The sequence below is a fragment of the Scyliorhinus torazame genome, chromosome 2 (genome assembly GCF_047496885.1).
Source record: "Scyliorhinus torazame isolate Kashiwa2021f chromosome 2, sScyTor2.1, whole genome shotgun sequence".
Lineage (NCBI taxonomy): Eukaryota > Metazoa > Chordata > Chondrichthyes > Carcharhiniformes > Scyliorhinidae > Scyliorhinus > Scyliorhinus torazame.
Genome location: NC_092708.1, coordinates 83,374,536 through 83,401,160, shown reverse-complemented (window position 1 = coordinate 83,401,160; position 26,625 = coordinate 83,374,536). Strand labels below are relative to the sequence as shown.

At 50.8% G+C, this 26,625-nt stretch overlaps 1 protein-coding gene across 2 annotated transcripts in view; it reads right to left on the bottom strand.

Annotated features, from left to right (window-relative positions):
• Nucleotides 1-26,625, bottom strand: part of snx4 (sorting nexin 4) — a 167,804-nt gene that overhangs the window by 5,761 nt on the left and 135,418 nt on the right. For both annotated transcript variants that reach the window (XM_072473195.1, XM_072473200.1), the window contains 5 exons: nt 22,407-22,472; nt 21,620-21,709; nt 19,445-19,544; nt 11,276-11,421; nt 7,656-7,770 (listed from right to left, as the gene is read on the bottom strand). In XM_072473195.1, the coding sequence (XP_072329296.1) occupies nt 7,656-7,770; nt 11,276-11,421; nt 19,445-19,544; nt 21,620-21,709; nt 22,407-22,472 (517 nt within the window). The remainder of the gene's footprint in view (nt 1-7,655; nt 7,771-11,275; nt 11,422-19,444; nt 19,545-21,619; nt 21,710-22,406; nt 22,473-26,625) is intronic.

Sequence of the window (26,625 nt, the reverse complement as noted above, 5' to 3'; positions counted from 1 at the left end):
AGGGAGCGGGCCAGAGGGAGGCAGAGGGAGCGGGCCAGAGGGAGGCAGGCAGGGACATGACATCAGCAAATCCCTGCCAGAATCCCCCGAGCTTCGGACATGCCCAAAACATGGACATGATTTGCGGGCCCACCCGCACACACCTATCCTCCATCCCCTCAAAACACCTGCTCATCCGGAGGCCACAGTGGACCACCTTACATTGTACAAGGCTAAGCCCAGCACACGCAGCCCAGCACATGACGAGGACGCATTGACTCCCAAGGCGTCCTCCCACAACCCAGCCTCCAACTCCCAACCCAACTCTTCCTCCCACTGCCGCATCACCTCCCCTAACTGGGCTACCTCCCAGTCCATCAGCTCTTTATAGATTTCTGATGCCTTCCTCTCATACTCCCGACACTACCTTATCCTGTAGCCCCTGGGCGGCTGGTGTGGGAAAGTTGATATCTGCCTCCGCACAATGTCCCTCACCTGCAAGTAACGGAACCCATTCCCACCGTGAGCCTGTGGAATTCATTACCACAGGAAGTAGTTGCTGCTAATACTTTGAATATAGCACTTGGGGAGAATGGGATCAAAGGTTATGGGGAGAAAGCAGGATTAGGCTATTGAGTTGGATGATCAGCCATGATCGTGATGAATGGCAGAGCAGGCTCGAAAGGCCAAAAGGCCTCCTCCTGCTCCTATCTTCTATGTATCTGGCCAGCGAGAACGGCAGAGGACCATTAAACAGTGCCCCCAAACTAGTGTCCTTACATGAGGCTGCCTCCATCCAATCCCACTGCCCCTCCCCCACTACCCATTTCCTGACCAGCACTATATCCACCACCCAACAGTAATTCATAAAATTCAGAAGAGCCAACTCCCCCCGCCCCCAACCCTGCTCCAGCAACACCTTCACCCGCCAGGCTTTACCCACCCACACAAACCCTGAGATCACTGCATTCACTTTCCTAAAAAACACCTTGGGAATGAAAATTGGGAGGCTCTGAAATACAAACAAGAATCTTGGGAAGACCGTCATCTTACCGTTTGAACCTGCCCCGCCATGGACAACGGGAGCGCATCCCGCCTCCGAAAGTCCCACTTCGGCTGCTCCACCAAACGAGCCAGTTTTGATTTATGCGGCTGCTCCCACCCACTCGCCACCTGAATGCACAAATATCAAAAATACCCCCCCCCTTTGAACGGCATCTCCCCCAGTCTCTTCTCCTGCCCCCTCGCCTGGATCGGAAAGATCTCTCTTCCTCATGTTCAATTTATACCCCGAAACCCGGCAAAACCTTTTCCAAGATCCCCATAATCCCCCCAAGGGGTCAGAAATATATAGCAACAAATCGACCCCTTAGAGTGAGACCCTGTGTTCCACCACTCTCCCCCATATTATCCCCTGCCAGCCCTCGAAGCTCTCAGCGCAATCGCCAAGGGCGCTATAGCCAAGGAAAAGAGCAGTGGGGAGAGTGGACATCCCTGCCTCGTCCCCCCACTGCACCTAAAATAGTCCGAGCTCTCACCGTTTGTCTGCACACTCGCCACCAGTGCCTGGTACAGCAACCGAAGCCAATCCACAAAACCTTGCCCAAACCCAAACTGCCCCACAACCTCCCAAATAGTCCTATTCCACCCAATCAAAGGCCTTTTCCACGTCCATGGCGACCACCACCTCTACTCTGGTCTCTCAGGGGGGCATCATTATCACATTTAATAATCTCCTGATATTAGCCACCAGATACCTCCCCTTCACAAACCCCAGCTGGTCCTCCCCTAACATCCCTGGCACACAGTCCTCAATTCTCAAGGCCAAAACCTTGGCCAATAACTTGGCGTCCACATTCAACAGTGAGGTGGCCTGTACGACCCACACTGCTCTGGATCCTTACACTGCTTCAAAATCAAGGAAATGGGAGACTTGTGATAGTGTCAGGGGCAGCACCCCCTGCTCACTTCCCTTGTTAAATGCCCTCACCAACAAGGGCCCCAGCACACCTAAAAACGTTTTATAGAACTCCACTGTACCTGTCCAGGCCTAGGGCCTTGCCCGACTGCATTGCCTCCAGCCCCATCACCACTTCTACCAGCCAATGGGGGCAACCAGCCCCCTCACGAGATCCTCTTCCACCTTCAGGAACACCACCCCCTCAAAAACTTGCCTCATCCCTCCACCCCGGCCAGGGGTTCCGACTCATAACAGCCTGCTGTAAAAATCCACAAATACCCCATTCACCTTCACCAGGTCCAAAACCGCATTTCCCCCTTGTCCTGACCTCCCCCGCTGCCTCCAGTTTCCTTAATTGATACGCCAACATCCAGCTCGCCTTCTCCCATACTCACAAACCAACCCTCTCGCCCTCCTCAGCTGCCCAACCGCTTTCCTCATGGATAACAACCCAAACTCCATCTGCAGCTTCTGCCGCTCCTTCAACCGCCCGCCTCCGGGGCCTCCGAGTACCTGCAGGATCTCCTCCACTAGCCTTTCCATCTCCACTCGTTCCACCTTTTCCCTGTGTGCCCATATCGAGATAAGCTCACCTCTCACCACCGCCTTCAATGCTTCTCACAACGTGGCCGCCGAAACCTCCCGTGTCATTTAGCTCCACATACCCGAATGGCCACCCTCACCCGCTCTCAAACCTCGTCAGACAAAAGTTACAGATGTGTCTCCTGCAAGAGCTACATCCGCCTTTAGACTCTTTTAAATGTGTGAACACACAGGTCCTCTTGACCGGCCCATTCGACCCTTTCGCGTTCCATGTGATCAACCTGGTCAGGGACGTGGCAACCCCAACCACCATCAACACACTAACCATCTGCGCACCCCCCACTGCGCTTTCATGAATGAGCCCACCGTCATCGACCCTCCCATTACCAAATTCTAGAAACCAGTCCCAGCAACTCCTCCCCCCCCCCCCTCCCCCCACCCCAATATAACAACCCCAACCAACACACTAACTACCTGCTCACCCCCCACTGCGCTTCCATGACGTAGCCCACCCAATTAGCCTGGCAGCCCCCACCACTGGTGCCTAGCATCCTACCCCCCACTGATTCTCTCTTCTTTCCTCCGCCCCCCCACCCCGCCCCAAACACTATCCCGGTGCAAACTTAACAACCCCACTCAACACAAAGAAAAGAGCAAGCCACCATCCCACTCCCAAGAACAAACACAGAGCAATGGTCCCAAACACAATACCCTCCAAACTTCAACGTCCTCCTTCTCCTGCCAGTTCATTGACCCGGACAAATTGCATCGCCTTCTCCGGTGTCCAAAGTACAGCACCCAACTCTTTAGCATAGGGCTAAATCGCTGGCTTTGAAAGCAGACCAAGGCAGGCCAGCAGCACGGTTCAATTCCCGTAACAGCCTCCCCGAACAGGCGCCGGAATGTGGCGACCAGGGGCTTTTCACAGTAACTTCGCTGAAGCCTACTTGTGACAATAAGCGATTTACATTTTCATTTTTTTCATTATAGTACACCCACAGGCCCGCCGGGTATAGCATTCCAAATTTCACCCCCTTCTTAAAGAGGGCCGCCTTCACTTTATTGAAGCTCGCTCTCCTCTTGGCCAACTTCGCACCCAGGTCCTGGTACACATGCAGCTCGCTACCCTCCCAGGTACAGCACCTGGCCCACCTCAGGATCCACTCCTTGTCCAGGAACCGGTCAAGGCACACCAACATCACCCACGGCGGCTCATTCCCCTGCGGCTTCCTCATTAGTGTCCGATGCGCCTGGTCTACTTCCAAGGGCTGTTCAAATGACCCCTCACCCAGCAGCTTCTCGAATATTTGAGTCACACATGCGCCAGTGCCCACTCACTCGCTGCCCTCCGGCAGTCCCACGATCTTCAAATTATGCCTGTGAGACAGATTCTCCAGGTCCTCCACCCTCTCCTGCAGCTGCCTCTGATGATCCCGCATCACCCCATTTCCACTGCCATCGAGGCAAGTTGCTCCTCGTGCCCCCCCACTGCCTCCTCCATCTTCTGGATCGCATGGCCCTGGGCCTCCAGCCTTGTCTCTAGGCAATCGATCCTTGCTTTTTTCAGGTCCACCACCCTAGCCAAGTCCTTCAAATTCTTCTTCCTTTGCTGGGCGAACCTCTAGTTAAGAAAGCCCACCAGCTGCTCCATCGACCATTGAGGGGGGTATAGGGCCGGTCCCTGACCCTCCGCCATCTTCTCCTGTGTCGCAGGCACAACCCCACCTATCTCCAACTGTTCCTTTCTTTTTGGACCACTTCTGGTCAATTAATTCATCCACCAGTGGGACACTCTCGCCTGGCCAACTTCGCACCCAGGTCCTGGTACACATGCAGCTCGCTACCCTCCCAGGTACAGCACCTGGCCCACCTCAGGATCCACTCCTTGTCCAGGAACCGGTCAAGGCACACCACCACGGCCAACGTGCGGCCACTCACACCACGGCCAACGTGCGGCCACTCACACCACGGCCAACGTGCGGCCACTCACACCACGGCCAACGTGCGGCCACTCACACCACGGCCAACGTGCGGCCACTCACACCACGGCCAACGTGCGGCCACTCACACCACGGCCAACGTGCGGCCACTCACACCACGGCCAACGTGCGGCCACTCACACCACGGCCAACGTGCGGCCACTCACACCACGGCCAACGTGCGGCCACTCACACCACGGCCAACGTGCGGCCACTCACACCACGGCCAACGTGCGGCCACTCACACCACGGCCAACGTGCGGCCACTCACACCACGGCCAACGTGCGGCCACTCACACCACGGCCAACGTGCGGCCACTCACACCACGGCCAACGTGCGGCCACTCACACCACGGCCAACGTGCGGCCACTCACACCACGGCCAACGTGCGGCCACTCACACCACGGCCAACGTGCGGCCACTCACACCACGGCCAACGTGCGGCCACTCACACCACGGCCAACGTGCGGCCACTCACACCACGGCCAACGTGCGGCCACTCACACCACGGCCAACGTGCGGCCACTCACACCACGGCCAACGTGCGGCCACTCACACCACGGCCAACGTGCGGCCACTCACACCACGGCCAACGTGCGGCCACTCACACCACGGCCAACGTGCGGCCACTCACACCACGGCCAACGTGCGGCCACTCACACCACGGCCAACGTGCGGCCACTCACACCACGGCCAACGTGCGGCCACTCACACCACGGCCAACGTGCGGCCACTCACACCACGGCCAACGTGCGGCCACTCACACCACGGCCAACGTGCGGCCACTCACACCACGGCCAACGTGCGGCCACTCACACCACGGCCAACGTGCGGCCACTCACACCACGGCCAACGTGCGGCCACTCACACCACGGCCAACGTGCGGCCACTCACACCACGGCCAACGTGCGGCCACTCACACCACGGCCAACGTGCGGCCACTCACACCACGGCCAACGTGCGGCCACTCACACCACGGCCAACGTGCGGCCACTCACACCACGGCCAACGTGCGGCCACTCACACCACGGCCAACGTGCGGCCACTCACACCACGGCCAACGTGCGGCCACTCACACCACGGCCAACGTGCGGCCACTCACACCACGGCCAACGTGCGGCCACTCACACCACGGCCAACGTGCGGCCACTCACACCACGGCCAACGTGCGGCCACTCACACCACGGCCAACGTGCGGCCACTCACACCACGGCCAACGTGCGGCCACTCACACCACGGCCAACGTGCGGCCACTCACACCACGGCCAACGTGCGGCCACTCACACCACGGCCAACGTGCGGCCACTCACACCACGGCCAACGTGCGGCCACTCACACCACGGCCAACGTGCGGCCACTCACACCACGGCCAACGTGCGGCCACTCACACCACGGCCAACGTGCGGCCACTCACACCACGGCCAACGTGCGGCCACTCACACCACGGCCAACGTGCGGCCACTCACACCACGGCCAACGTGCGGCCACTCACACCACGGCCAACGTGCGGCCACTCACACCACGGCCAACGTGCGGCCACTCACACCACGGCCAACGTGCGGCCACTCACACCACGGCCAACGTGCGGCCACTCACACCACGGCCAACGTGCGGCCACTCACACCACGGCCAACGTGCGGCCACTCACACCACGGCCAACGTGCGGCCACTCACACCACGGCCAACGTGCGGCCACTCACACCACGGCCAACGTGCGGCCACTCACACCACGGCCAACGTGCGGCCACTCACACCACGGCCAACGTGCGGCCACTCACACCACGGCCAACGTGCGGCCACTCACACCACGGCCAACGTGCGGCCACTCACACCACGGCCAACGTGCGGCCACTCACACCACGGCCAACGTGCGGCCACTCACACCACGGCCAACGTGCGGCCACTCACACCACGGCCAACGTGCGGCCACTCACACCACGGCCAACGTGCGGCCACTCACACCACGGCCAACGTGCGGCCACTCACACCACGGCCAACGTGCGGCCACTCACACCACGGCCAACGTGCGGCCACTCACACCACGGCCAACGTGCGGCCACTCACACCACGGCCAACGTGCGGCCACTCACACCACGGCCAACGTGCGGCCACTCACACCACGGCCAACGTGCGGCCACTCACACCACGGCCAACGTGCGGCCACTCACACCACGGCCAACGTGCGGCCACTCACACCACGGCCAACGTGCGGCCACTCACACCACGGCCAACGTGCGGCCACTCACACCACGGCCAACGTGCGGCCACTCACACCACGGCCAACGTGCGGCCACTCACACCACGGCCAACGTGCGGCCACTCACACCACGGCCAACGTGCGGCCACTCACACCACGGCCAACGTGCGGCCACTCACACCACGGCCAACGTGCGGCCACTCACACCACGGCCAACGTGCGGCCACTCACACCACGGCCAACGTGCGGCCACTCACACCACGGCCAACGTGCGGCCACTCACACCACGGCCAACGTGCGGCCACTCACACCACGGCCAACGTGCGGCCACTCACACCACGGCCAACGTGCGGCCACTCACACCACGGCCAACGTGCGGCCACTCACACCACGGCCAACGTGCGGCCACTCACACCACGGCCAACGTGCGGCCACTCACACCACGGCCAACGTGCGGCCACTCACACCACGGCCAACGTGCGGCCACTCACACCACGGCCAACGTGCGGCCACTCACACCACGGCCAACGTGCGGCCACTCACACCACGGCCAACGTGCGGCCACTCACACCACGGCCAACGTGCGGCCACTCACACCACGGCCAACGTGCGGCCACTCACACCACGGCCAACGTGCGGCCACTCACACCACGGCCAACGTGCGGCCACTCACACCACGGCCAACGTGCGGCCACTCACACCACGGCCAACGTGCGGCCACTCACACCATGGCCGCCACCGGAAGTCGACAGTTGGAAATTTATAACTGCAGTCAAGTTTCAATTTTTAGTATGACATCACAGCAGAACATTTGTAATTAAAATTTTAAAACTTGCAGAATGCTATCAATACCTAAATATTCAGATGATCGATGATGCCTTTATGGTACTAATTCTAGATAATGCTTATAAGGTTTAAATTCTTTCCTCTGTCATTGGCATTCTATCCATGGTAGTTAAAAAAATATATAGGTGATTACATTAATAACCAACCCACCTTTTTGCACATGCTTATCTGCATCACTGCATAACTGATAAGGGCCTCTTTCAGGTCATTGTTCTTCTGTTCCTTAAAGTGTTCAATGTCTGCCCAGGCATCCTTTATAAAATCACTAAAAGTAGATATCATAACAGAAAGTTACCAGGAAATGTAGGTTTAAGATTTCCTAGTTTGATTAGTGTTTACCAGGAAAGCTCAGACACTATGCAGCAGTCAAGTTTAAATATCTCAGTAATATGGAAAGCTTTCAAAAATTATCTCCAACACAATATTGATAAAGATACATATATATACATACATATTTAAAAAAAATTTTTTTTTTTAAAGTTTTCACAAAATATCAACAACAAAATGTAAAAGGAACCCAACAGTATTAGACACAAAACAAAACAGTCCTGTGCCCCCCTCCCCCCTATACATAAATAATAAATTAACACCCCCGAATTAACACATAGCAAACATAGTCCAAAGATGTGCGTGTCCAAAATTGCCCTTAGTGTTGGGTGGGGTTACTGGGATAGGGTGGAGGTGTGGGCTTGGGTAGGGTGCTCTTTCAAAGAGTCGGTGCAGACTCGATGGGCCGAATGGCCTCCTTCTGCACTGTAAATTCTATGAGTACTGTCTATACACCCCCTCAGATCCCCCAGTATAGACAAACAAAAGAAAATAGAACCCCCCCCTTGGGTTGCTGCTGCTGCTGACCATGGACTTCCTGGCAGAACGGGAGACAGAACGGTTGGCACCACCTGAAAAACCCTTGCACCGACCCTCTCAAGGAGAATTTCACCCTCTCCAATTTAATAAACCCCGCCATATCGTTGATCCAGGATTCCACGCTTGGGGGCCTCGCATCCTTCCACTGAAGAATCCTTCGCCGGGCTACCAGGGACGCAAAGGCCAGAATACCGGCCTCTTCCGCCTCCTGCCCTCCCGGCTCCCCTGCAACTCCAAATATTGCGAGCCCCCAGCCCGGTTTGACCCTGGATCCTACAACCCTCGACACCGCCCTTCCAAAATTCCTCCAGCGCTGGGCATGCCTAGAACATACAGGTGTGGTTTGCTGGGCTCCCTGAGCACCTAACACACCTGTCCCCACCCCCAAAAAACTGGCTCATCCTTGTCCCGGTCATGTGCCCTGTGCAGCACTTTAAACTGTATGAGGCTGAGCCTCGTGCACGAAGAGCAAGAGTTCACCCTCCCAAGGGCATCTGCCCACGTCTCCTCCTCGATCTCCTCCCCCAACTCCTCCTCCCACTTACCTTTCAGCTCCTCCACCAGCTCCGAGGCCTCCTCCTGCATCACCTGGTATGTTGCCGAGATCTTCCCCTCTCCAACCCACACCCCCGAGAGCTCCCTGTCCTGTACCGTTCGTGGCAGCAGCAGCGGGAATTCCACCACTTGCCGCATGGCAATTGCCCTTACCTGTAAGTACCTGAAGGTGTTCCCCAGGGAGAGCCCGTACTTCTCCTCCAGCTCACCCAGGCTCGCGAACGTCCCATCCACAAACAGGTCCCCCAAGCTTCTTATCCCTGCCCTGTGCCACCCCGAAAATCCTCCATCTATTCTCCCTGGTACAAACCGGTGGTTCCCTGTATCAGGGTCCACACAGAGGCCCCCACTTCCCCCTTGTGCCGCCTCCATTGCCCCCAGATTGAGGGTAGCCGCCACCACCGGGCTCGTGGTATACCTCCTTGAAGGGAGCGGCAGCGGCGCCATTGCCAGCGCCTCCAGACTCGTACCCTCACAAGACGCCGTCGCCAGCCTCTTCCATGCAGCCCCCTCCCCTCCACCACCCACTTGCGCACCATCACCGCATTGGCGGCCCAGTAGTACCCACAGAGGTTGGGCAGCGCCAGCGCCCCCCCCCCCCCCCAATCCCTACTCCACTCCAGGAACACCCTTCTCACCCTTGGGAGTCCCTCGCGCCCACACAAACCCCGTTATGCTCCTGTTGACCCGCCTAAAGGCGGCCTTCGGGATAGGAATGGGGAGGCACTGGAACAGGAACAAAAAAAACCTTGGGAGCACCGTCATCTTGACTGACTGCACCCTACCTGCCAAGGATAGCGCAACGCGTCCCACCTCTTAAACTCCTCCTCCATTTGCTCCACCAGCCTCGTGAAATTTATGCAGGGTCTCCCAGCTCCTGGCTACCTGGACCCCCAAATACCTGAAGCTCCTCTCTGCCCTTTTTAGTGGGAGCTCACCAATCCCCCTCTCCTGGTCCCCTGGGTGAACCACGAACAACTCGCTCTTCCCCATGTTGAGCTTGTACCCTGAGAAATCCCCGAAGATCCTCATTACCTCCGGCATTCCCCCCACCGGGTCCACCACATATAGCAGCAAGTCGCCCTCATATAGCGACACCCTATGCTCCTCCCCACCCCGCACCAACCCCCTCCAGTTCCTCGACTCCCTCAGTGCCATAGCCAGGGGTTCAATCGCCAGTGCGAAGAGCAGGGGGGACAGGGGACACCCCTGCCTCGTCCCTCAATGCAACCGAAAGTACTCAGACCGCCTCTTGTTCGTAGCCACACTCGCCATCGGGACCTCCTACAACAGCCTAACCCACCTGACGAACCTCTCCCCAAACCCAAACCTCTTCAGCACCTCCCACAAGTACCCCCACACTACCCTATCGAAGGCTTTCTCAGCGTCCACATCGCCACCACTACCTCCGCCTCCCCCTCCCTCGCCGGCATCATAATAACATTCAGGAGCCTCCGCACATTCGCTTTCAACTGCCTCCGCTTCACGAACCCCGCCTGGTCTTCGTGGATAACCTGCGGCACTCAATCCTCAAGGCCAAGACCTTAGCCAGCACCTTGGCATCTACATTTAACAACGAAACAGCCTGTAAGACCCACACTGCAGGGGACCCTTGTCCCGCTTCAGGATCAAGGAGATCAGTGCCCGGGACATCGTCGGGGGCAAAGCCCCCCCCCCCCTCCCTTGCCTCATTGAAGGTCCTAACCAGCAACGGGCCAACAGGTCCACATATTTTTTGTAGAATTCGACCGGGAAACCGTCCGGCCCCGGTGCCTTCCCCGCCTGCATGCTCCCTATCCCTTTGGCCAGCTCCTCCAAACAAATCGGGGCCCCTAATCCCGCCACCAGTCCCTCCTCCACCTTCAGGAACCTCAATTAGTCCAGAAAGCGGCCCATCCCTCACTCCTCTTGTGGGGGCTCGGACCGATGCAGTTCCTCATAAAAGTCCCAGAAGACCCCATTGATGCCAACCCCACTCCGCACCACACTCCCTCCCCTATCCTTCACTCCCCCGATCTCCCTCAATTATCCCTCCTCCGGCACCTCCGCGTACCTCCTGCCCTCCTGTCTACCCTCACCTTCTCCCCCACCAGTCTCTCCCTCTCCTCTCCTGGTGGGCCCTAATGGAGATCAACTGTCCCCTAACCACCGCCTTCAGCGCCTCCCAGACCATCCCCACTCGGACCTCCTATCGTTGTGAATATGAATATTCCTAAATGTGAATATTCCAAACAGGTCCAAAATTGATATAGTATGCACAAAGCAGTGTCACAAATATTTCTGCCACATAAGGTTGGTTTATGAAAAAAAAAAGCAGTATAATATCGAGTTTGTTCTGCTGGCCTTACTCGCACTCAAGATTTTTGGCTTTCACAAGCTCCTCTCCATCAACAATCTGCTCCTCCAACACATTTAGCTTAGCTTCTCTTTGTTCTGGTGTCTCCTGCCCAAAAAGTTTGCTGGTCATACCTTTTAGAGAGAAAGTTCGCACCGTCTACAAAGGTTAGAAGATAAAAATTGGTTTGATCATTCAGATGTAGCAAATTAACATTGCCATAAAGTTACGGCGCAAGAATAAATATTAAAAATAATTAAGTTATGTAACTGTAATGTTGATAATTATCAATTAAGACAACAGATGAGATAATAAAGGATTCTAGTGTTTATTATACAATCATTTGTCTTACTTAGCATACTGACACAGGAGAGAATACACAATATGCAAGTGTTAAAGTAATCTTCCAAGCAGCTCAAAAAGACCTGACACTAGATAGGACATTTTCACAACGATAATCAAGCTGCAGACCATTTCAGTGGTCAACTGCACAATGTTAATGATTAACGGTGCTAGGAAAACAAATGTAGTTTTAAGGGATTTATATTTGTATTGGTAAACATTTAATTTTTTTTAAAGTGGGCTTAATTTAATGTTTTCGTGCCTGGAAGGGGAAAAACCTATAGCTAGATTCATGCTGGACAAAAAGATGTTCGTAGGGGGCAGCACGGTGGTGCAGTGGTTAGCATTGCTGCCTCACGGCGCCGAGGTCCCAGGTTTGATCCCGGCTCTGGGTCACTGTCTGTGGGGAGTTTGCACATTCTCCCCGTGTGCGCGTGGGTTTTGCTCCCACAACCCAAAGCTGTGCAGGGTAGGTGGGTTGGCCACGTTAAATGGCCCCTTCATTGGAAAAAATGAATTGGGTACTCTTAAATTGGTGTGTGGGGGGTTGGTTTCAATTCCCACTGTGCTAAGAGGGTGTTACGGCATGAAGAAGAAACAGAACTAGCAGGGGTTGTTGAGCAACTGGAGGGCCTTGAAAGTATCAAGCAGCTCAAGTGTTAGCTGGATATATTTGGGTTGCAGACAGGACACGAGGAATGAACCTCTCTCAACCCGGCCAGGAGAAGCAGGACAGGTCAAGGGAGTTGAAAAGAGGCAAGCTTCCTAGAGAACCAGCTACTGTCCAGATAAACAAGGAATTGGGACAGACTGGAGGAGTTGAAAACAGAGACCAAGGTATCGTTAAGAATTCAAGGAAGAGTAAACAAAGTGTTCCAAATTAAAGAGACAATTGCAGTAACTAGATTTAAAGTGGGCCAGCAGACTTGATGCCATTTTAATACAATCTTGGAATTGAGCAGTCAAGACAAAGAAATCCTGACCAGATGGGGGGGGGGGGGGGGGGGGGGGGGGGGAGTGAATCCATGGAGGTTTGTCAGGCCGCTGGCCAGGGAATTTTCCTTCTTTTCCCACGTCCATAGAGCCTACTTCTGGATAGAGTTTTTCATTTTGAGTAGGGCGCTAATCCCGAAAGTGGAGGGAACGGAATATTTGGCCATAGCCATCTCGGACCATGCCCCGCATTGGGTGGAGCTGGAGTTGGGGGGGGGGGGGGGGGGGAGGAGGAGAGGGACCAGTGCCTGCTGTGGCGCCTCGATGTGGGACTGTTGGCGGATGAGGGGGTGTATTGAAAGATATTTGGAGGCCAACGACTACGGGGAGGTGCAGGTGGGGGTAGTCTGGGAGGCGTTGAAGGCGGTGGTCGGGGAGAGCTAATCTCCATTAGGGCCCACAGGGAGACTCTAAGGGTAGACGGGAGGTATGCAGAGGCCCCCCGAGGAGGGGTTACTTAGGGAGCGACGGAACCTCCAGACGGAATTCGACCTGTTGACCATGGGGAAAGCAGAGGCACAGTGGAGGAAAGCGCAGGGGGCGACGTACGAGTATGGGGAGAAGGCGAGTCGGATGCTGGCACATCAGCTTCGTAAGAGGGAGGCAGCGAGGGAGATTGGTGGAGTTAAGGATAGAGGGGGGAATACGGTGCGGAGTGCGGTGAGAATAAACAAGGTATTTAGGGACTTCTATGGGATCTGTACAGGTCTGAGCCCCCAGCGGTGGAGGGGGGAATGCGATGATTCCTATATCAGCTGAGGTTCTCGAGGGTGGAGGAGAAGGAGGTGGCTGGTTTGGGGGCGCCGATTGGGCTGGAGGAGCTAGTTAAAGGATTGGGGAACATGCAGGTGGGGAAGGCCGCGGGGCCGGATAGGTTCCCGGTTGAATTCCACAGGAAGTACGTGGATCTGCTGGCCCCGTTGCTAGGGAGGACTTTTAATAAGGCGAGGGAGGGGGGGGACCTTGCCCCCGACAATGTCGAGGGCGCTGATTTCTTTGATCTTGAAGCGGGACAAGGATCCATTGCAATGTGGGTCGTACAGACTGATCTCGTTCCTCAATGTTGACGCTAAGTTGCTGGCGAAGGTGCTGGCTACGAGAATTGAGGACTGTGTCCCGGGGGTGATTCATGAGGACCAGACGGGATTTGTGAAGGATAGGCAGCTAAATACAAATGTGCGGAGGCTTCTCAATGAGATTATGATGCCCTCGGTGGAGGGGGAAGCGGAGTTACTGGCAGCTATGGACGCGGAGAAGGCCTTTGATCGGGTGGAGTGGGAGTATCTTTGGGAAGTGTTGCGGAGGTTTGGGTTCGGGGAGGGGTTCATCAGTTGGGTCAGGCTGCTATATAGAGCCCCAGTGGCGAGTGTGGATACGAACCGACGGAGGTCGGAGTACTTTCGGCTGTACCGGGGGACGAGGCAGGGGTGGTGCCCCTTATCCCCCTTGTCGTTTGCACTGGCAATTGAGCCGTTGGCCATGGCACTGAGGGAGTCCAGGAAATGGAGGGGACTGGTCCAGGGGGGTGGGTGGGGAGAGGAACACCGGGTGTCGTTGTATGCGGCGGATCCAGTGGAGGGGATGGCTGAGGTCATGCGGATCCTTAGGGAGTTTGGGGACTTTTCGGGGTATAAACGCAACGTAGGGAAGAATGAGCTCTTTGTGGTGCATTCAGGGGACCAGGGAAGGGGGATAGACGAGCTACCGCTGAAGAGGGCGGAAAGGTGCTTTCGGTACCTAGGGATCCAAGTAGCTAGGAGTTGGGGGGCCCTGCACAAGCTCAATTTGACGCGGTTGGCGGAGCAGATGGAGGAGTGTGGCTATTTGTGTGGCTATTATTGGGCAGCCAATGTGGCGATGATCCATAAGTGGGTAATGGAGGGAGAGGGGGCGGCGTGGAAGAGGCTAGAGATGCCGTCCTGTGTGGGCACGAGCCTGAGGGCGCTGGTGATGGCACCGCTGCCGTTCTCGCCGACAAGGTACACAACGTGTCCGGTGGTGGCGGCGACGCTGAAGATCTGGGGGCAGTGGAGGAGACAGGGGCAAGGTGGGAGCCTCGGTTTGGTCCCCGATTCGGGAGGATCATCGGTTCGTCCCGGGAGGGATGGATTGGGGGGGGGGGGTTTCGGAGCTGGCATCGGGCAGGGATTAGAAGAATGGGGGACCTGTTCATAGAGGGCGTTTGCGAGCCTAGGGGCGCTGGAGGAGAGGTTTGGGCTACCCCCGGGAAACGCTTTCAGGTACATGCAAGTGAGGGCGTTTGTGAGGCGGCAGGTGAGGGAATTCCTGCTGCTTCCGGCACGTGGGATTCAGGACAGGGTGATTTCGGGTGTATGGGTTGGAGAAGGCAAGGTTTCGGCGATTTACCAGCAGCTGAAGGAAGAGGAGGAGGCCTCGGTCGAGGAGTTAAAGGGCAAGTGGGAGGAGGAGCTTGGGGAGGAGATAGATGAGGGTCTGTGGGCTGATGCCCTGAGTAGGGTTAATTCTTCCTCCTCTTGCGCCAGGCTCAGCCTAATACAGTTCCAAGTTACTCACAGAGCGCATATGACAGGGGCGAGGTTGAGTAGGTTCTTTGGGGTGGAAGACAGATATGGGAGGTGCTCGGGGAGCCTGGCAAATCACATCCATATGTTCTTGTCGTGCCTGGCGCTGGATGGGTTTTGCAAGGACTATGTCCAAGGTGATGAACGCCCGGGTCAAGCCGAGCTGGGGATTGGCATTATTTGGGGTATCGGACGAGCCAGGAGTGCAGGAGGCAAAAGAGGCCGGTATTCTGCCTTTGCGTCCCTGGTAGCCCGGCGGAGGATTTTGCTACTATGGAAAGATGCGAAGCCCCCTAGTGTGGAAGCTTGGATCAATGACATGGCAGGGTTCATCAAGCTGGAGAGGATAAAGTTTGCCTTGCGAGGGTCTGTGCAAGGGTTCCTCAGGCGGTGGCAACCGTTCCTAGACTATCTTGCGGAGCGTTAGGAGGTGGTCAGCAGCAGCCAAGGGCGGGGGGGGGGGTTCCCCGATTTGTGTTTTTAAATGTTATATGGGGGGTTATTGTATATGGGGGAAATCCAATGTATAATTTCTGATTGTTGTGTTCTTGTTTCTTTCTTTTTGTTTGTGGGGGGGTGGGGGGTTTGTTGAAAATTTGAATAAATATATATTTTTTAAAAAGACAAAGAAATCCCAACGGGGTTGGGGTAAATTCTTGACTGGATTTGCTGTTAAAGTGGAGAGGAAGCTCTGTGCAAACGAGTCATTTGGAAAATGAGGACTGGATTTCAGAATGCAAACCGCTAATGGAAAGCATTATTGTGAACCAAGTTTTTGAGTGGAAAATTTGGAAACCCACACAACAATGCAGGGTGGATTCAGAGGGGAAACCCACAGACATTTGCTGGAGGTTCAGAGGGGAGTGCATTGCTTTTTAAATTTAGAGCACCCAATTCTTTTTTCCCAATTAAGGGGCAATTTAGCATGGCCAATTAACCGAGCCTGCACATCTTTTTGGGTGACATACATAGATGCATAGAAGACAGGAGCAGGATGAGGCCTTTTGCCCCTTCGAGCCTGCTCCGCCATCTATCACGATCAGGGCTGATCATCCAACTTAATAGCCTAATCCTGCTTTCTCCCCATAGCCTTTGATCCGATTCTGCCTTTGATCCCATTCTCCCCAAGTGCTATATCTAGCCACCGCTTGAATATATTCAATGTTTTAGCGTCAACTATTTCCTGTGGTAATGAATTCCACAGGCTCACCACTCTTTGTGCGAAGAAATGTCTCCTCCTCTCTGTCCGAAATGGTTTACCCTGAATCCTCAGACTGTGACCCCTGGTTCTGGACACACCCATCATTGGTAACATCTACCCTGCATCTACCCAGTCTAGCCCTGTTAGAATTTTATAAGTCTCTATGAGATTCCCCCCTCATTCTTCTGAACTCCAGCGAGAACAATCCTAACCTAGTCAATCTCTCCTCATACAACAGTCCCACCATCCCTGGAATCAGTCTGGTAAACCTTTGCTGTACTCCCTCGAGAGCAAGAACATCCTTCCTCAGAAAAGGAGACCAAAACTGCACACAATATTCCAGGTGTGTATATAATTTCAGCAACACTTCCCTGCTTCTGTACTCGAAACCTCTCGCAATGAAGGCCAACATACCATTAGCCTTCTTTACCGCCTACTGCACCGCCATGCTTACCCTCAGCGACTGGTGCACAAGGACACCCAGGTCCCGCTGCACATTCCTCTCTCCCAACTTACAACCATTCTGGTCGTAATCTGCCTTCCTGTTTTTGCTTCCAAAGTTAATAACCTCAAACTTATCCAAATTATACTCCATCTGCCATTGATTTGCCCACTCACCCAACCTGTCCAGATCATGCTGTAGGATCCCTGCATCCTTGTCACAGTTCACCCTCCCACCCAACTTGGTATCATCTGCAAAGTTTGAGATGTTACATTTTGTTCCCTCATTCAAATCATTAAGATATATTGTGAATAGTTGTGGGTGAGACCAAGCAGACACGTGGAGAATGTGCCAACTCAACACGGACAGCGACTCAGGGCCGGGTTTGAACCCGGGTCCTCAGCGCCGTGCGACACCCCGAGTGTAGAGTGTATTTGACCACGGCCATCTTGTGCTGAAAGGGACACGTGTTACTGAGACCATTGTAGCTTATCTGTGTGTATTTGCTTAACTAAGGGGTACATTATCCAAGTTTTTCCATGTTTAATAATTTTTTTTGTTGCTGAGTCTAATTGGTGGTCCTGTGACTCTTCTTCCACGTTTTATAAAAACAAGTTAAGAAGTTAGTATTGAACCAGGGTTCTATTCTGGGATCTTCCCGTCCAGTTATACAACCAACTGGGATTGTAACAAAATAAGTAAATTATTCCTTGCAGAGGAGTGCATCTACCCAACTGTAAATTTAATCTGCGCCACTGGATTACAAACATTTGCTTAAAAAAAATTGGTAACTCAGAATGAACTGTATGATCAACCCCCCTCCCACTAATCTCCTTAATATACTCAATGTGGAATCTAGGCTTTAATTGCTGCTTTGTAGAGAACAGTGCATTAGGTGGCACCTCTCTGTATAACAGCCGCCGAAGAGTTTGATCTGCTAACTATAAAATGCCATTTAAAACAGTGGAAGACAAATGAACCGCAGACCTGAAAGGACACGTCTTCAGTTCAAGGGGAAAAAAAGGAGGGCAGCTTTACTAGAATTACTTGTCACTTGGCCACTCACGGCATCTCTGCTGCAGTTGACACTGGAAGGTGCAACTGCTCTTGTATAGGAAGGCAAGAGGCCAGACTAAATCTCAGTCAGTGGTGGTGCACTCTCAACCACTGATCAGAAGATCTGGGCCCAGTATTTCAAATTATACTGTTGGTTCTACTGATGCATTAAAAAAAACTCCAAGAGCAAAAATTGGAGTCATGGTGAGACAATCATTTGAATTAAGGACACGGCACAAAGTATTTGGAAAATAATCAAGTTAAAGTTATAGTCAAAAGAAACAATCCTAAGTAAATTGAAATGCTTTTCTTTGAAATGCACCATTATGTTTTCAAAACTAAATTCCAAATTAGAATGAACCATTTCTTACATGGGCCCCAAGATCACTGTATGGAAGATTAATACAAGACAACCATTACAAGTTTGATTTCTCCAATTGATCAGAGGCCAATTGATATGAAATTCAAGTCATGCCCAATTAACCAAATTATTTCATATAATACTCTAATTGTATTACTTGGCATAGAATAAACTGTACTCAGTTTCCATATTCTCTTTAATTTGCATTGTATTGAAGTTAAATACAGTTCAGAGAAATCCTGTACACATGTCTGGCCATTCGCACATCCTGCCACACAGTTCCTGCATGTCAGAATTGCAAAATTTGTACTCCCTCATCATTTAATTAGGATAAAAGTTTACATTAACTTAAGCTTGCACAAGACCAGGGGCACAATTCAACTAAATGGGAACAAACTCCCACAGCGAGCACCTGGCACCCTAGCAGTGCCAGGGTACCATCCTGCCGAAAGGGCATGCACCTGGGGCCTCCGATCCCCTAGGAGACCCCTACGAATGCCATTCCGTCTGGTCCCCATTTGTGGGGAGCAGTGCTGAACGATATCATCTGAGGCGAAGGGGACAGATCCCAATGCATGGGGTAACTCAGGAAACTGCATATTAGTGGGAGACTACATGCAGATTTGCCAAAATGTGACCCTGCCCACAATGGATGGGATTTACATCGCAACATCCCATGAGAACGGTTTGATCTCGCAAGGCGTTGCAAGCCGGGTAGATCCTGGGAGTGGGGTCTCCGGGCTTTTAATCGGCCACGCTATGCCGGTGACCTGCTTTTCAGGCGCACCGTGGCCATTGAATCACGCCCCAGATCTTGAAAGGAGGAAAAAAAAAACGTGTTGGGGTATGAATAGTTCAAATTTCAGTACGATTTATTAGAATAGTTATGCGATTATTCATAAAGATCTCTGACCATGGCAAATCAAACCCAGAAAGGAGAAAGAAAACTAGGAGGGACATGAAACTCAAGCAGAAGATTAGGAAGTGACCAGCATGTGCCAAATTCAAAATTCTGGGAAGCCACTTACAATTGAGATTCTTTGTTTCCTCATGGAAACAATATGCTGGTGGCTTTGTTCATTATGCAATATTAATAACTAAATAAAATAAATCCTGCACATCTGGAAATGTACATTGAAGGGTCAAAGCAGTGAAAACTAATCATCCAAACAAAACCCAATAGTGTGGCACACTAACTACTTAATGGAGTGGTGGTGGTGGAAGAGAAGGAAACATAGTCGCACCCCAGTAGCTAGCTCCTCCCTTTGTTGTTTCTTCGATGTTAGATCCAAAGCAGCCATCTCCAAATCGTACTGCTGCAGTTCATGCTTTCTACATACAGACCTAGAATTTAAAAAAAAGTAAATATACCAATAGTGTAACATTTCATTCTCACTCTAATTTAAAGTTTCCACGATTCAATTACTTCTGCAAAAAGTTCCAGAGATTTACAATGGGATAACACCCACATTTATATTTGAATTGGAATTTAATAACGGAAACATTTGAACTTGAAGTGTCTGATTATTATGTGCCAAATAGTTCACATGCAGAATGATACCCAAGCAGAATTTGAGACAGGCAGTCAGACTTTCCAACCGTTGACATGAATTTAAATTTTCAGAAAAACTTCGTACAACTGCTAATCTGCATTTGCACAGATTTCAACTCTTCAATTTGTTTCCATGTTTAAATGTTCCTACCCTAGTGCAAAATCCTCTTCCCACTGTTTCAAGCTTCAAACCATCCACTACAATTACACATCACAATTTTATTTTGGTCTTTCTAGACTAGATAATCCTCCAACTGAAATTTTGAAACACATTGCACTTCATCACATTTGTTATTTGCACATCAAGATCATAAGAATAGTAGGAGCTACTTGTTAAGCATCATCACTTAAGCTTTTTCAAAAATATTACCTATGCAGGTGAACTCAAATCAGGCATAAAATCATCTAATAATCCACCCATTTTTGGCTGAAGCCCTATGTTACCAATAGCTTTTAAAACAGCCCATACTTATTTTAAAATGCATCTTTTTAAATTTTGAAACTTGGATTTGATTTCCTCATGCAGCTAAAAGAAATTAGGATTTTCTGCAAAAATAATCAGAACTCTTTGCCTCGAGACAATATTACAATGGTTTATCACAGTTCCACAAACTAGCTGTGCACTAATTGAAGGCTATTTCTAGGATACATTAAAAAACACACCAAGTTGGGTATCCAAGACACGAGGCTGGATTCTCTCATGTTTCTTGGCGGCACACAGTTTGCTGGCAGCGGGATTCTCTCTTCCCACCACTGGTAAATGGGATTTTCCATTGAAGCCACCCCATGCCGTTGGGGTGCGCCACCAGCTGGAAAAGAGAACCCCCAACGGCCTGGGAATTCCGGCCACTGCTCTTGGTTTACAGGTGAAGTGCCAATATGGCTGCTAGCAGGTGTGTGCACATTCCACACCAGATGCTGGTACACCAACGAAGTATCCACATCCTAGTTACACATCAAACCCTAAAGTTTAAATGCTTATGTATAACTGAATTTCCCTAGAGGGCCAGAACATGGCATACGTGCAGCTTCTCTGAACTGCTACCCCAAAAGACATTTCAAAAACACATCCAAACATGCAGGATTGCGGCTCCCGACTCCATAATAAAACCATGGCTGCTGCTCCACCATTTGTTTCCTCGCTCCCCTATCGCCTCAATCAAAATTCTCAAGAACACTTTGATAAATTGAGGGTTATTTACTTTTGAAATTAAATAGATCTCTTCCCATCTGCCTTTGCATGGAGTTTCAGAATTTCTTAATTCTTAGAACATGGGCATAACTAACATTCTTAGTTGCCTTGAGGCAGTGGGGGCCCTGCTTGAACTTCTGTAAAGGGGAAAAGGTAGGATTATTAGAAGAATTTTGACCGAGTGATGAAGTCAAACTGCAACATACATATATCATTTTACATTCATCATTTAATGATGTTTTTGATAATTGATCTTTGGTTAGTACTGGATCAAACATTACATTGTGTAAAAACTAATTTCTCCCAATCTTTTATTGCGGCAACTTCAGTTAGTCATTTTCAGATCATAGCTTCATACATGGTCAATAGCTGTGCATAGCACCACGAGACAGTATATGGTGAAGGTTGGAAGACTGTATGGCTAACTCAACATGGAAACCGCAACTCTGAGCAATATTTTATCAGTACACAAATTATAAAGAGTCACTGTGATGGCCGGGAATCAAATCCAGGTCAACTGCTTGGAAGGCAGCTATGCTCACCACTATCCCACCACCTCTCACATCAGAACAGTTATAATATCACTGAATGTTCTGTACGTGTAGAAGCAAGCTCCAATTGACTTATCCTATTTTCTCGTATTATTTGAGATTCAAACAGGTACACAATACACACCGAAGAGCTTCTGCAAAGAAGAGATATTCCTTTAACTGATCAGCATAGTGCTCCTCCTCTTCGAGAATGTCATCAATAGATGCTGCATATCTTTAAAAAAGATGGAAAAGTTTCAGTTTGAAATGTAATAATCACTTATGGTCTTGCTACGTTTTTTTAAACAACCGGGTTCTGCTTTGCCACAAATGGCATTAAAATGCAGTCCAATTCAAGTTAAATGACTAACTTGACATGTCAAATCTTAAAAACGGTAAAAATGATGTGCAGTTATTTCAGAGCACCTAGCAATTGTCATATGATATCCTTTTATTTTGTTGGAACTATTTCTAAAACATTTACGACCACAGTTCAAGTTAGTGCATATAGCTCTATAATTGTTTCAGTGTGACGATGGTTTGCAAGGCATCAATCGTCTTGTGAGACCAATTTTTCCAGTTACAATCTAAAGCTCTCAATAGTTTTGTTTTGTGATGCAAATGGAACTCATCAAGTGTGCAGTACAGCAGCTTTTTTGTTATTGCATGATTTTTGGCATAGGTTTCAAAAGGGATGTGGAACAATGCCAAAATGTTCTTGCATTTATAAAACTGTAAACTCCCTTGAGGTTTAATATTCAGCTACTTTAATTCCTACCTTTAAAATATAATTTTGATATGTTTAAAAGATGACAGTAATATTTTACTTCCCAACTGCCCCCCCAAAAATGTTGAAACTCACCCGGCTTAAATCTTTGTGACATAATGCAATATATCAAGAAAAATGCATTACTGTTTATGAAGATACATACACATCCATGTGGTGGCCAGCACTTTGTAGTCCATCCCCCATTTCCTTCTCTATTGCACTCCATTCACTATTCAAAGAAAAATATTTGTATTACAGTCCAAATGACATAGCTGTCCTTAAAAAGGGCACATTGCCAACCCTGAAATGCTCCCAACTACAGAGTTCAAAAACAGCAGGAAGTTTTACAAAAACTCTATATTCTAGGAAGCTTTATAAAAGGATTTCTTTAAAAATAATCATCTTTCTGGAAATAAACTATTGGAAAGGAAGGAGTTGGGAATTGCAACGGGGTTCTCCTGCTCACCAAATGCGCAAAACACCAGTTTGTCATAACTAACATTCTTGTTCTGCCAAGAAGACAAATTCAAGACTTCTTGGAGACATCCACGATCAAAGCACTAGCACATAATCGACAGAGAGAAAAAAGATGTCCTGACCACAAAAGCGATGATAACCAGTGCATATAACTGATGCACATGGAGATGAGCTGGTGGTCTGTCCAGCAAATTCCCAGAAGCAGATGAAGAAACAGTTCAGAAAAAAAAGAATATTGAGCAGCTTCAAGAGCCAAGCATGCTAGTGAACTTCCAGCAAAGTCTTCTCCAAAATTTCCAAAGTGCCCATTCTAATTGGGTGGAGGAAAACTGGAAAGAGCTGAAGACAGCCAGCGAAGGCACAAAGAAAAAGAACTTGGGAAAATCAAGAACCAACAATGGACAGAGAAAGCTCAGGAGTAGCAACTCCTCGCTGACACACATGACACCTGGGGCTTCTTCAGTGCCATCAAGGCAATGGACCCAACATCCCAGGCCTCAAACTGGTGCAGAGTAGGGACAGAACCCTCTTGAGAGATCGCGAAAACATCAGTCTCCAATGGAGAGAGCATGTCAAAGAGCTCGTAAACAGCGATACAATCATAGATGAGGACGTGTTTGAGGAAATCCCCCAAATCCCCAAAGATGATCTTAGATTTCGATCAAGTGTGAGCGAAGTCGAAACTGCCATTAAACACGTGACGATTAGTGTGGCACGGTGGTGCAGGGTCACTAACCGTGTGGAGTCTGCCTGGGCCTCACCCCCACAACCCAAAGATGTTCAGGGTAGGTGGATTGGTCATGCTAAATTGCCCCATAATTGGTTAAAAAAAGAATTGGGTACTCTAAATTTATTTATTTTTTTAAAACACGAGAAGTCAGAAAAGACGCAGGAGAGGAGTGGACGGGATTCCAGCAGAGATTTTCAAACTTGGATGAGAGGAGACCACCCATCATCTCCAACAGCTGTGCCTGAAAATCTGGGGAAGAAAATAAATTCCTGCCGACCTCAGGGATACCGTCATCATCATCACTTCAATAAAGGAGGAAAAAAAACTACCGAGGAATCTCCCAACTCTCCATTGGCGATGATTTCCCTGGCAGAATCCTTGCTAGCCACCTTCTCCCAATCTGAAGAATTCCTTCCGGAAAGCAAGTGTGGCTTCTGACCGAAACGTGGAGCAGCGGACATGATTTCTACTGCTCTGTAACTTCAAGAGAAATGCCAGGAACAACATCAATCACTCGACATTGCTTTTCTGAATGGAAGGCTGTGACTTGCGTCATTCCACAGGGATTAGTTCTGGGGTCTTTGTTGTTCGTGGTGTATGTAAATGATTTGGAAGAAATCGTAGCTGGTCTGATTAGTAAGTCTGCAGACGACTCAAATATTGGTGGAGTTGCGGATAGTGAAGAGGATTGGATTTGATTTGTTTAGGTCACGTGTACCGAGGTACAGTGAAAAGTATTTTTCTGCGAGCAGCTCAACAGATCATTAAGTACATGGGAAGTAAAGAGAATAAAAGAAAATACCTAATAGGGCAACACAAGGTATACAATATAATTACATAAGCACCGACCTTGGATGAAGCATAGAGGGTGTAGTGTTAATGAGGTCAGTCCATAAGAGGGTCGTTTAGGAGTCTGGTAAGAGCGGGGAAAAAGCTGTTTTTGAGTCTGTTCGTGCGTGTTCTCAGACTTCTGCATCTCCTGCCCGATGGAAGAAGTTGGAAGAGTGAGTAAGTCGGGTGGGAGGGGTCTTTGATTATGCTGCCCGCTTTCCTCAGGCAGTGGGAGGTGTAGATGGAGTCAATGGATGGGAGGCAGGTTTGTGTGATGGACTGGGCGGTGTTCACGACTCTGAAGTTTCCTGCAGTCCTGGGCTGAGCAGTTGCCATACTAGGCTGTGATGCAGCCAGATAGGATGCTTTCTATGGTGCATCTGTAAAAGTCGGTAAGGGTTAATGTGGACACGCCGAATTTCCTTAGGTTCCTGAAGAAGTATAGGCGTTGTTGTGCTTTCTTGGTGGTAGCGTCGACGTGGGTGGACCAGGACAGATTTTTGGAGATGTGCACCCCTAGGAATTTGAAACTGCTAACCATCTCCACCTCAGCCCCGTTGATGCTGACAGGGGTGTGTACAGTACTTTGCTTCCTGAAGTCAGTGACCAGTTCTTTAGTTTTGCTGGCATTGAGGGAGAGATTGTTGTTGCTGCACCACTCCACTAGGTTCTCTATCTCCCTCCTGTATTTCTGACTCGTCGTTATTCGAGATCCGGCCCACTATGGTCGTATTGTCAGCAAACTTGTAAATGGAATTAAAACCAAATTTTGCCACGCAGTCATGTGTGTACAGGGAGTAGAGAAGGGGGCTAAGTACGCAGCCTTGCGGGGCCCCGGTATTGAGGACTATTGTGGAGGAGTGTTGTTGTTCATTCTTACTGATTGTGGTCTGTTGGTCAGAAAATAGAGGATCCAGTTGTAGAGTGGGGAGCCAAGTCCTAGGTTTTGGAGCTTGGATTTGAGTTTGACTGGGATTATGGTGTTGAAGGCGGAGCTGTAGTCAATAAATAGGAGTCAGATGTAGGAGTCCTTGTTTTCGAGATGCTCTAGGGATGAGTGTAGGGCCAGGGAAATGGTGTCTGCTGTGGACTGGTTGCGACGGTATGCGAATTGCAGTGGATCAAGGTGTTCTGAGAGTATGGAGGTGATGCGCTTCATGATCAACCTCTTGAAGCACTTCATTACTACTGAAGTCAGGGCCTTCGGACGGTAGTCATTGAGGCACGTTGCCTGATTCTTCTTTGGCACCAGTATGATGGTGGTCTTCTTGAAGCAGGTGGGGACCTCGGAGTGGAGTAGGGACAGGTTAAAGATGTCCGCGAATACCTCTGCCAGCTGGTCCGCGCAGGCGGAGTGCACGACCAGGGATCCCGTCCGCGCCCATCGCCTTCAGAGGGTTCACTTTCAGAAAGGCCGATCTGACTTTGGAAGATGTGATGGTGGGTATGGGTGAATTGTGGACTGCTGGGGCACTCGACAGAGGATTGTCAGAGGATACAGCAAGATATAAACTGGTTGGAATCTGGAGGCGGAGAAATGTCAGATGGAGTTTAATCCGGATAGGTGTGAGGCAATGCACTTTGGAAGGTCCAATGCATGTAGGAATTATACAATAAATGGTTGAACTCTTGCTAGTACTGACAGGCAGGGAGATCTGGGCATACATGTCCACCGATCACAGAAAGTGGCAACGCATGTGGAAAAGGTGGTTAAGAAGGCATACGGCATGCTGCCCTTCATCGGTCAGGGCATTGAATCTAAAAATTGGCAAGTCACATTGCAGCTGTACAGGACCTTAGTTCGGCCTCATTTGGAATATTGTGTACAATTCTGGTCGCCACACTACCAGAAGGATGTGGATGCTTTGGAGAGGGTACAGAAGCAGTTTACTAGGATGTTGCCTGGCATGGAGGGCATTAGCTACGAGGAGGTTAAACTCTGTCTGTTCTCACTGAAACGACAAGAGGTTGAAAGGTGACCTGATAAGAGGTCTACGAGATGAGTGGCATGGACAGAGTGGATAGTCAGATGCTCTTTCCTAAGATAGGAGAGTCAAGTACTAGGGGGCATAGGTTTAAAATGTGTGGGGAAAAGTTTAGAACAGATGTGCAAGGTAAGTTTTTTTTTTCCCCCACACAGAGGGTGGTAAATATATGGAACGCGTTGCCTGGGGAGGTGGTGGGTGCAGGTTCAATAGTGGCATTTAAGGGGCATCTCAACAAATATATGAAGTGTGTGGAAATAGAAGGATACCAACTCCGTAAGTGCAGATGGTTTTAGTTTCGGTAGGTACCATGGTCGGCGTAGGCTTGGAAGGCTGAAAGGCCTGTTCCTGTGCTGTAT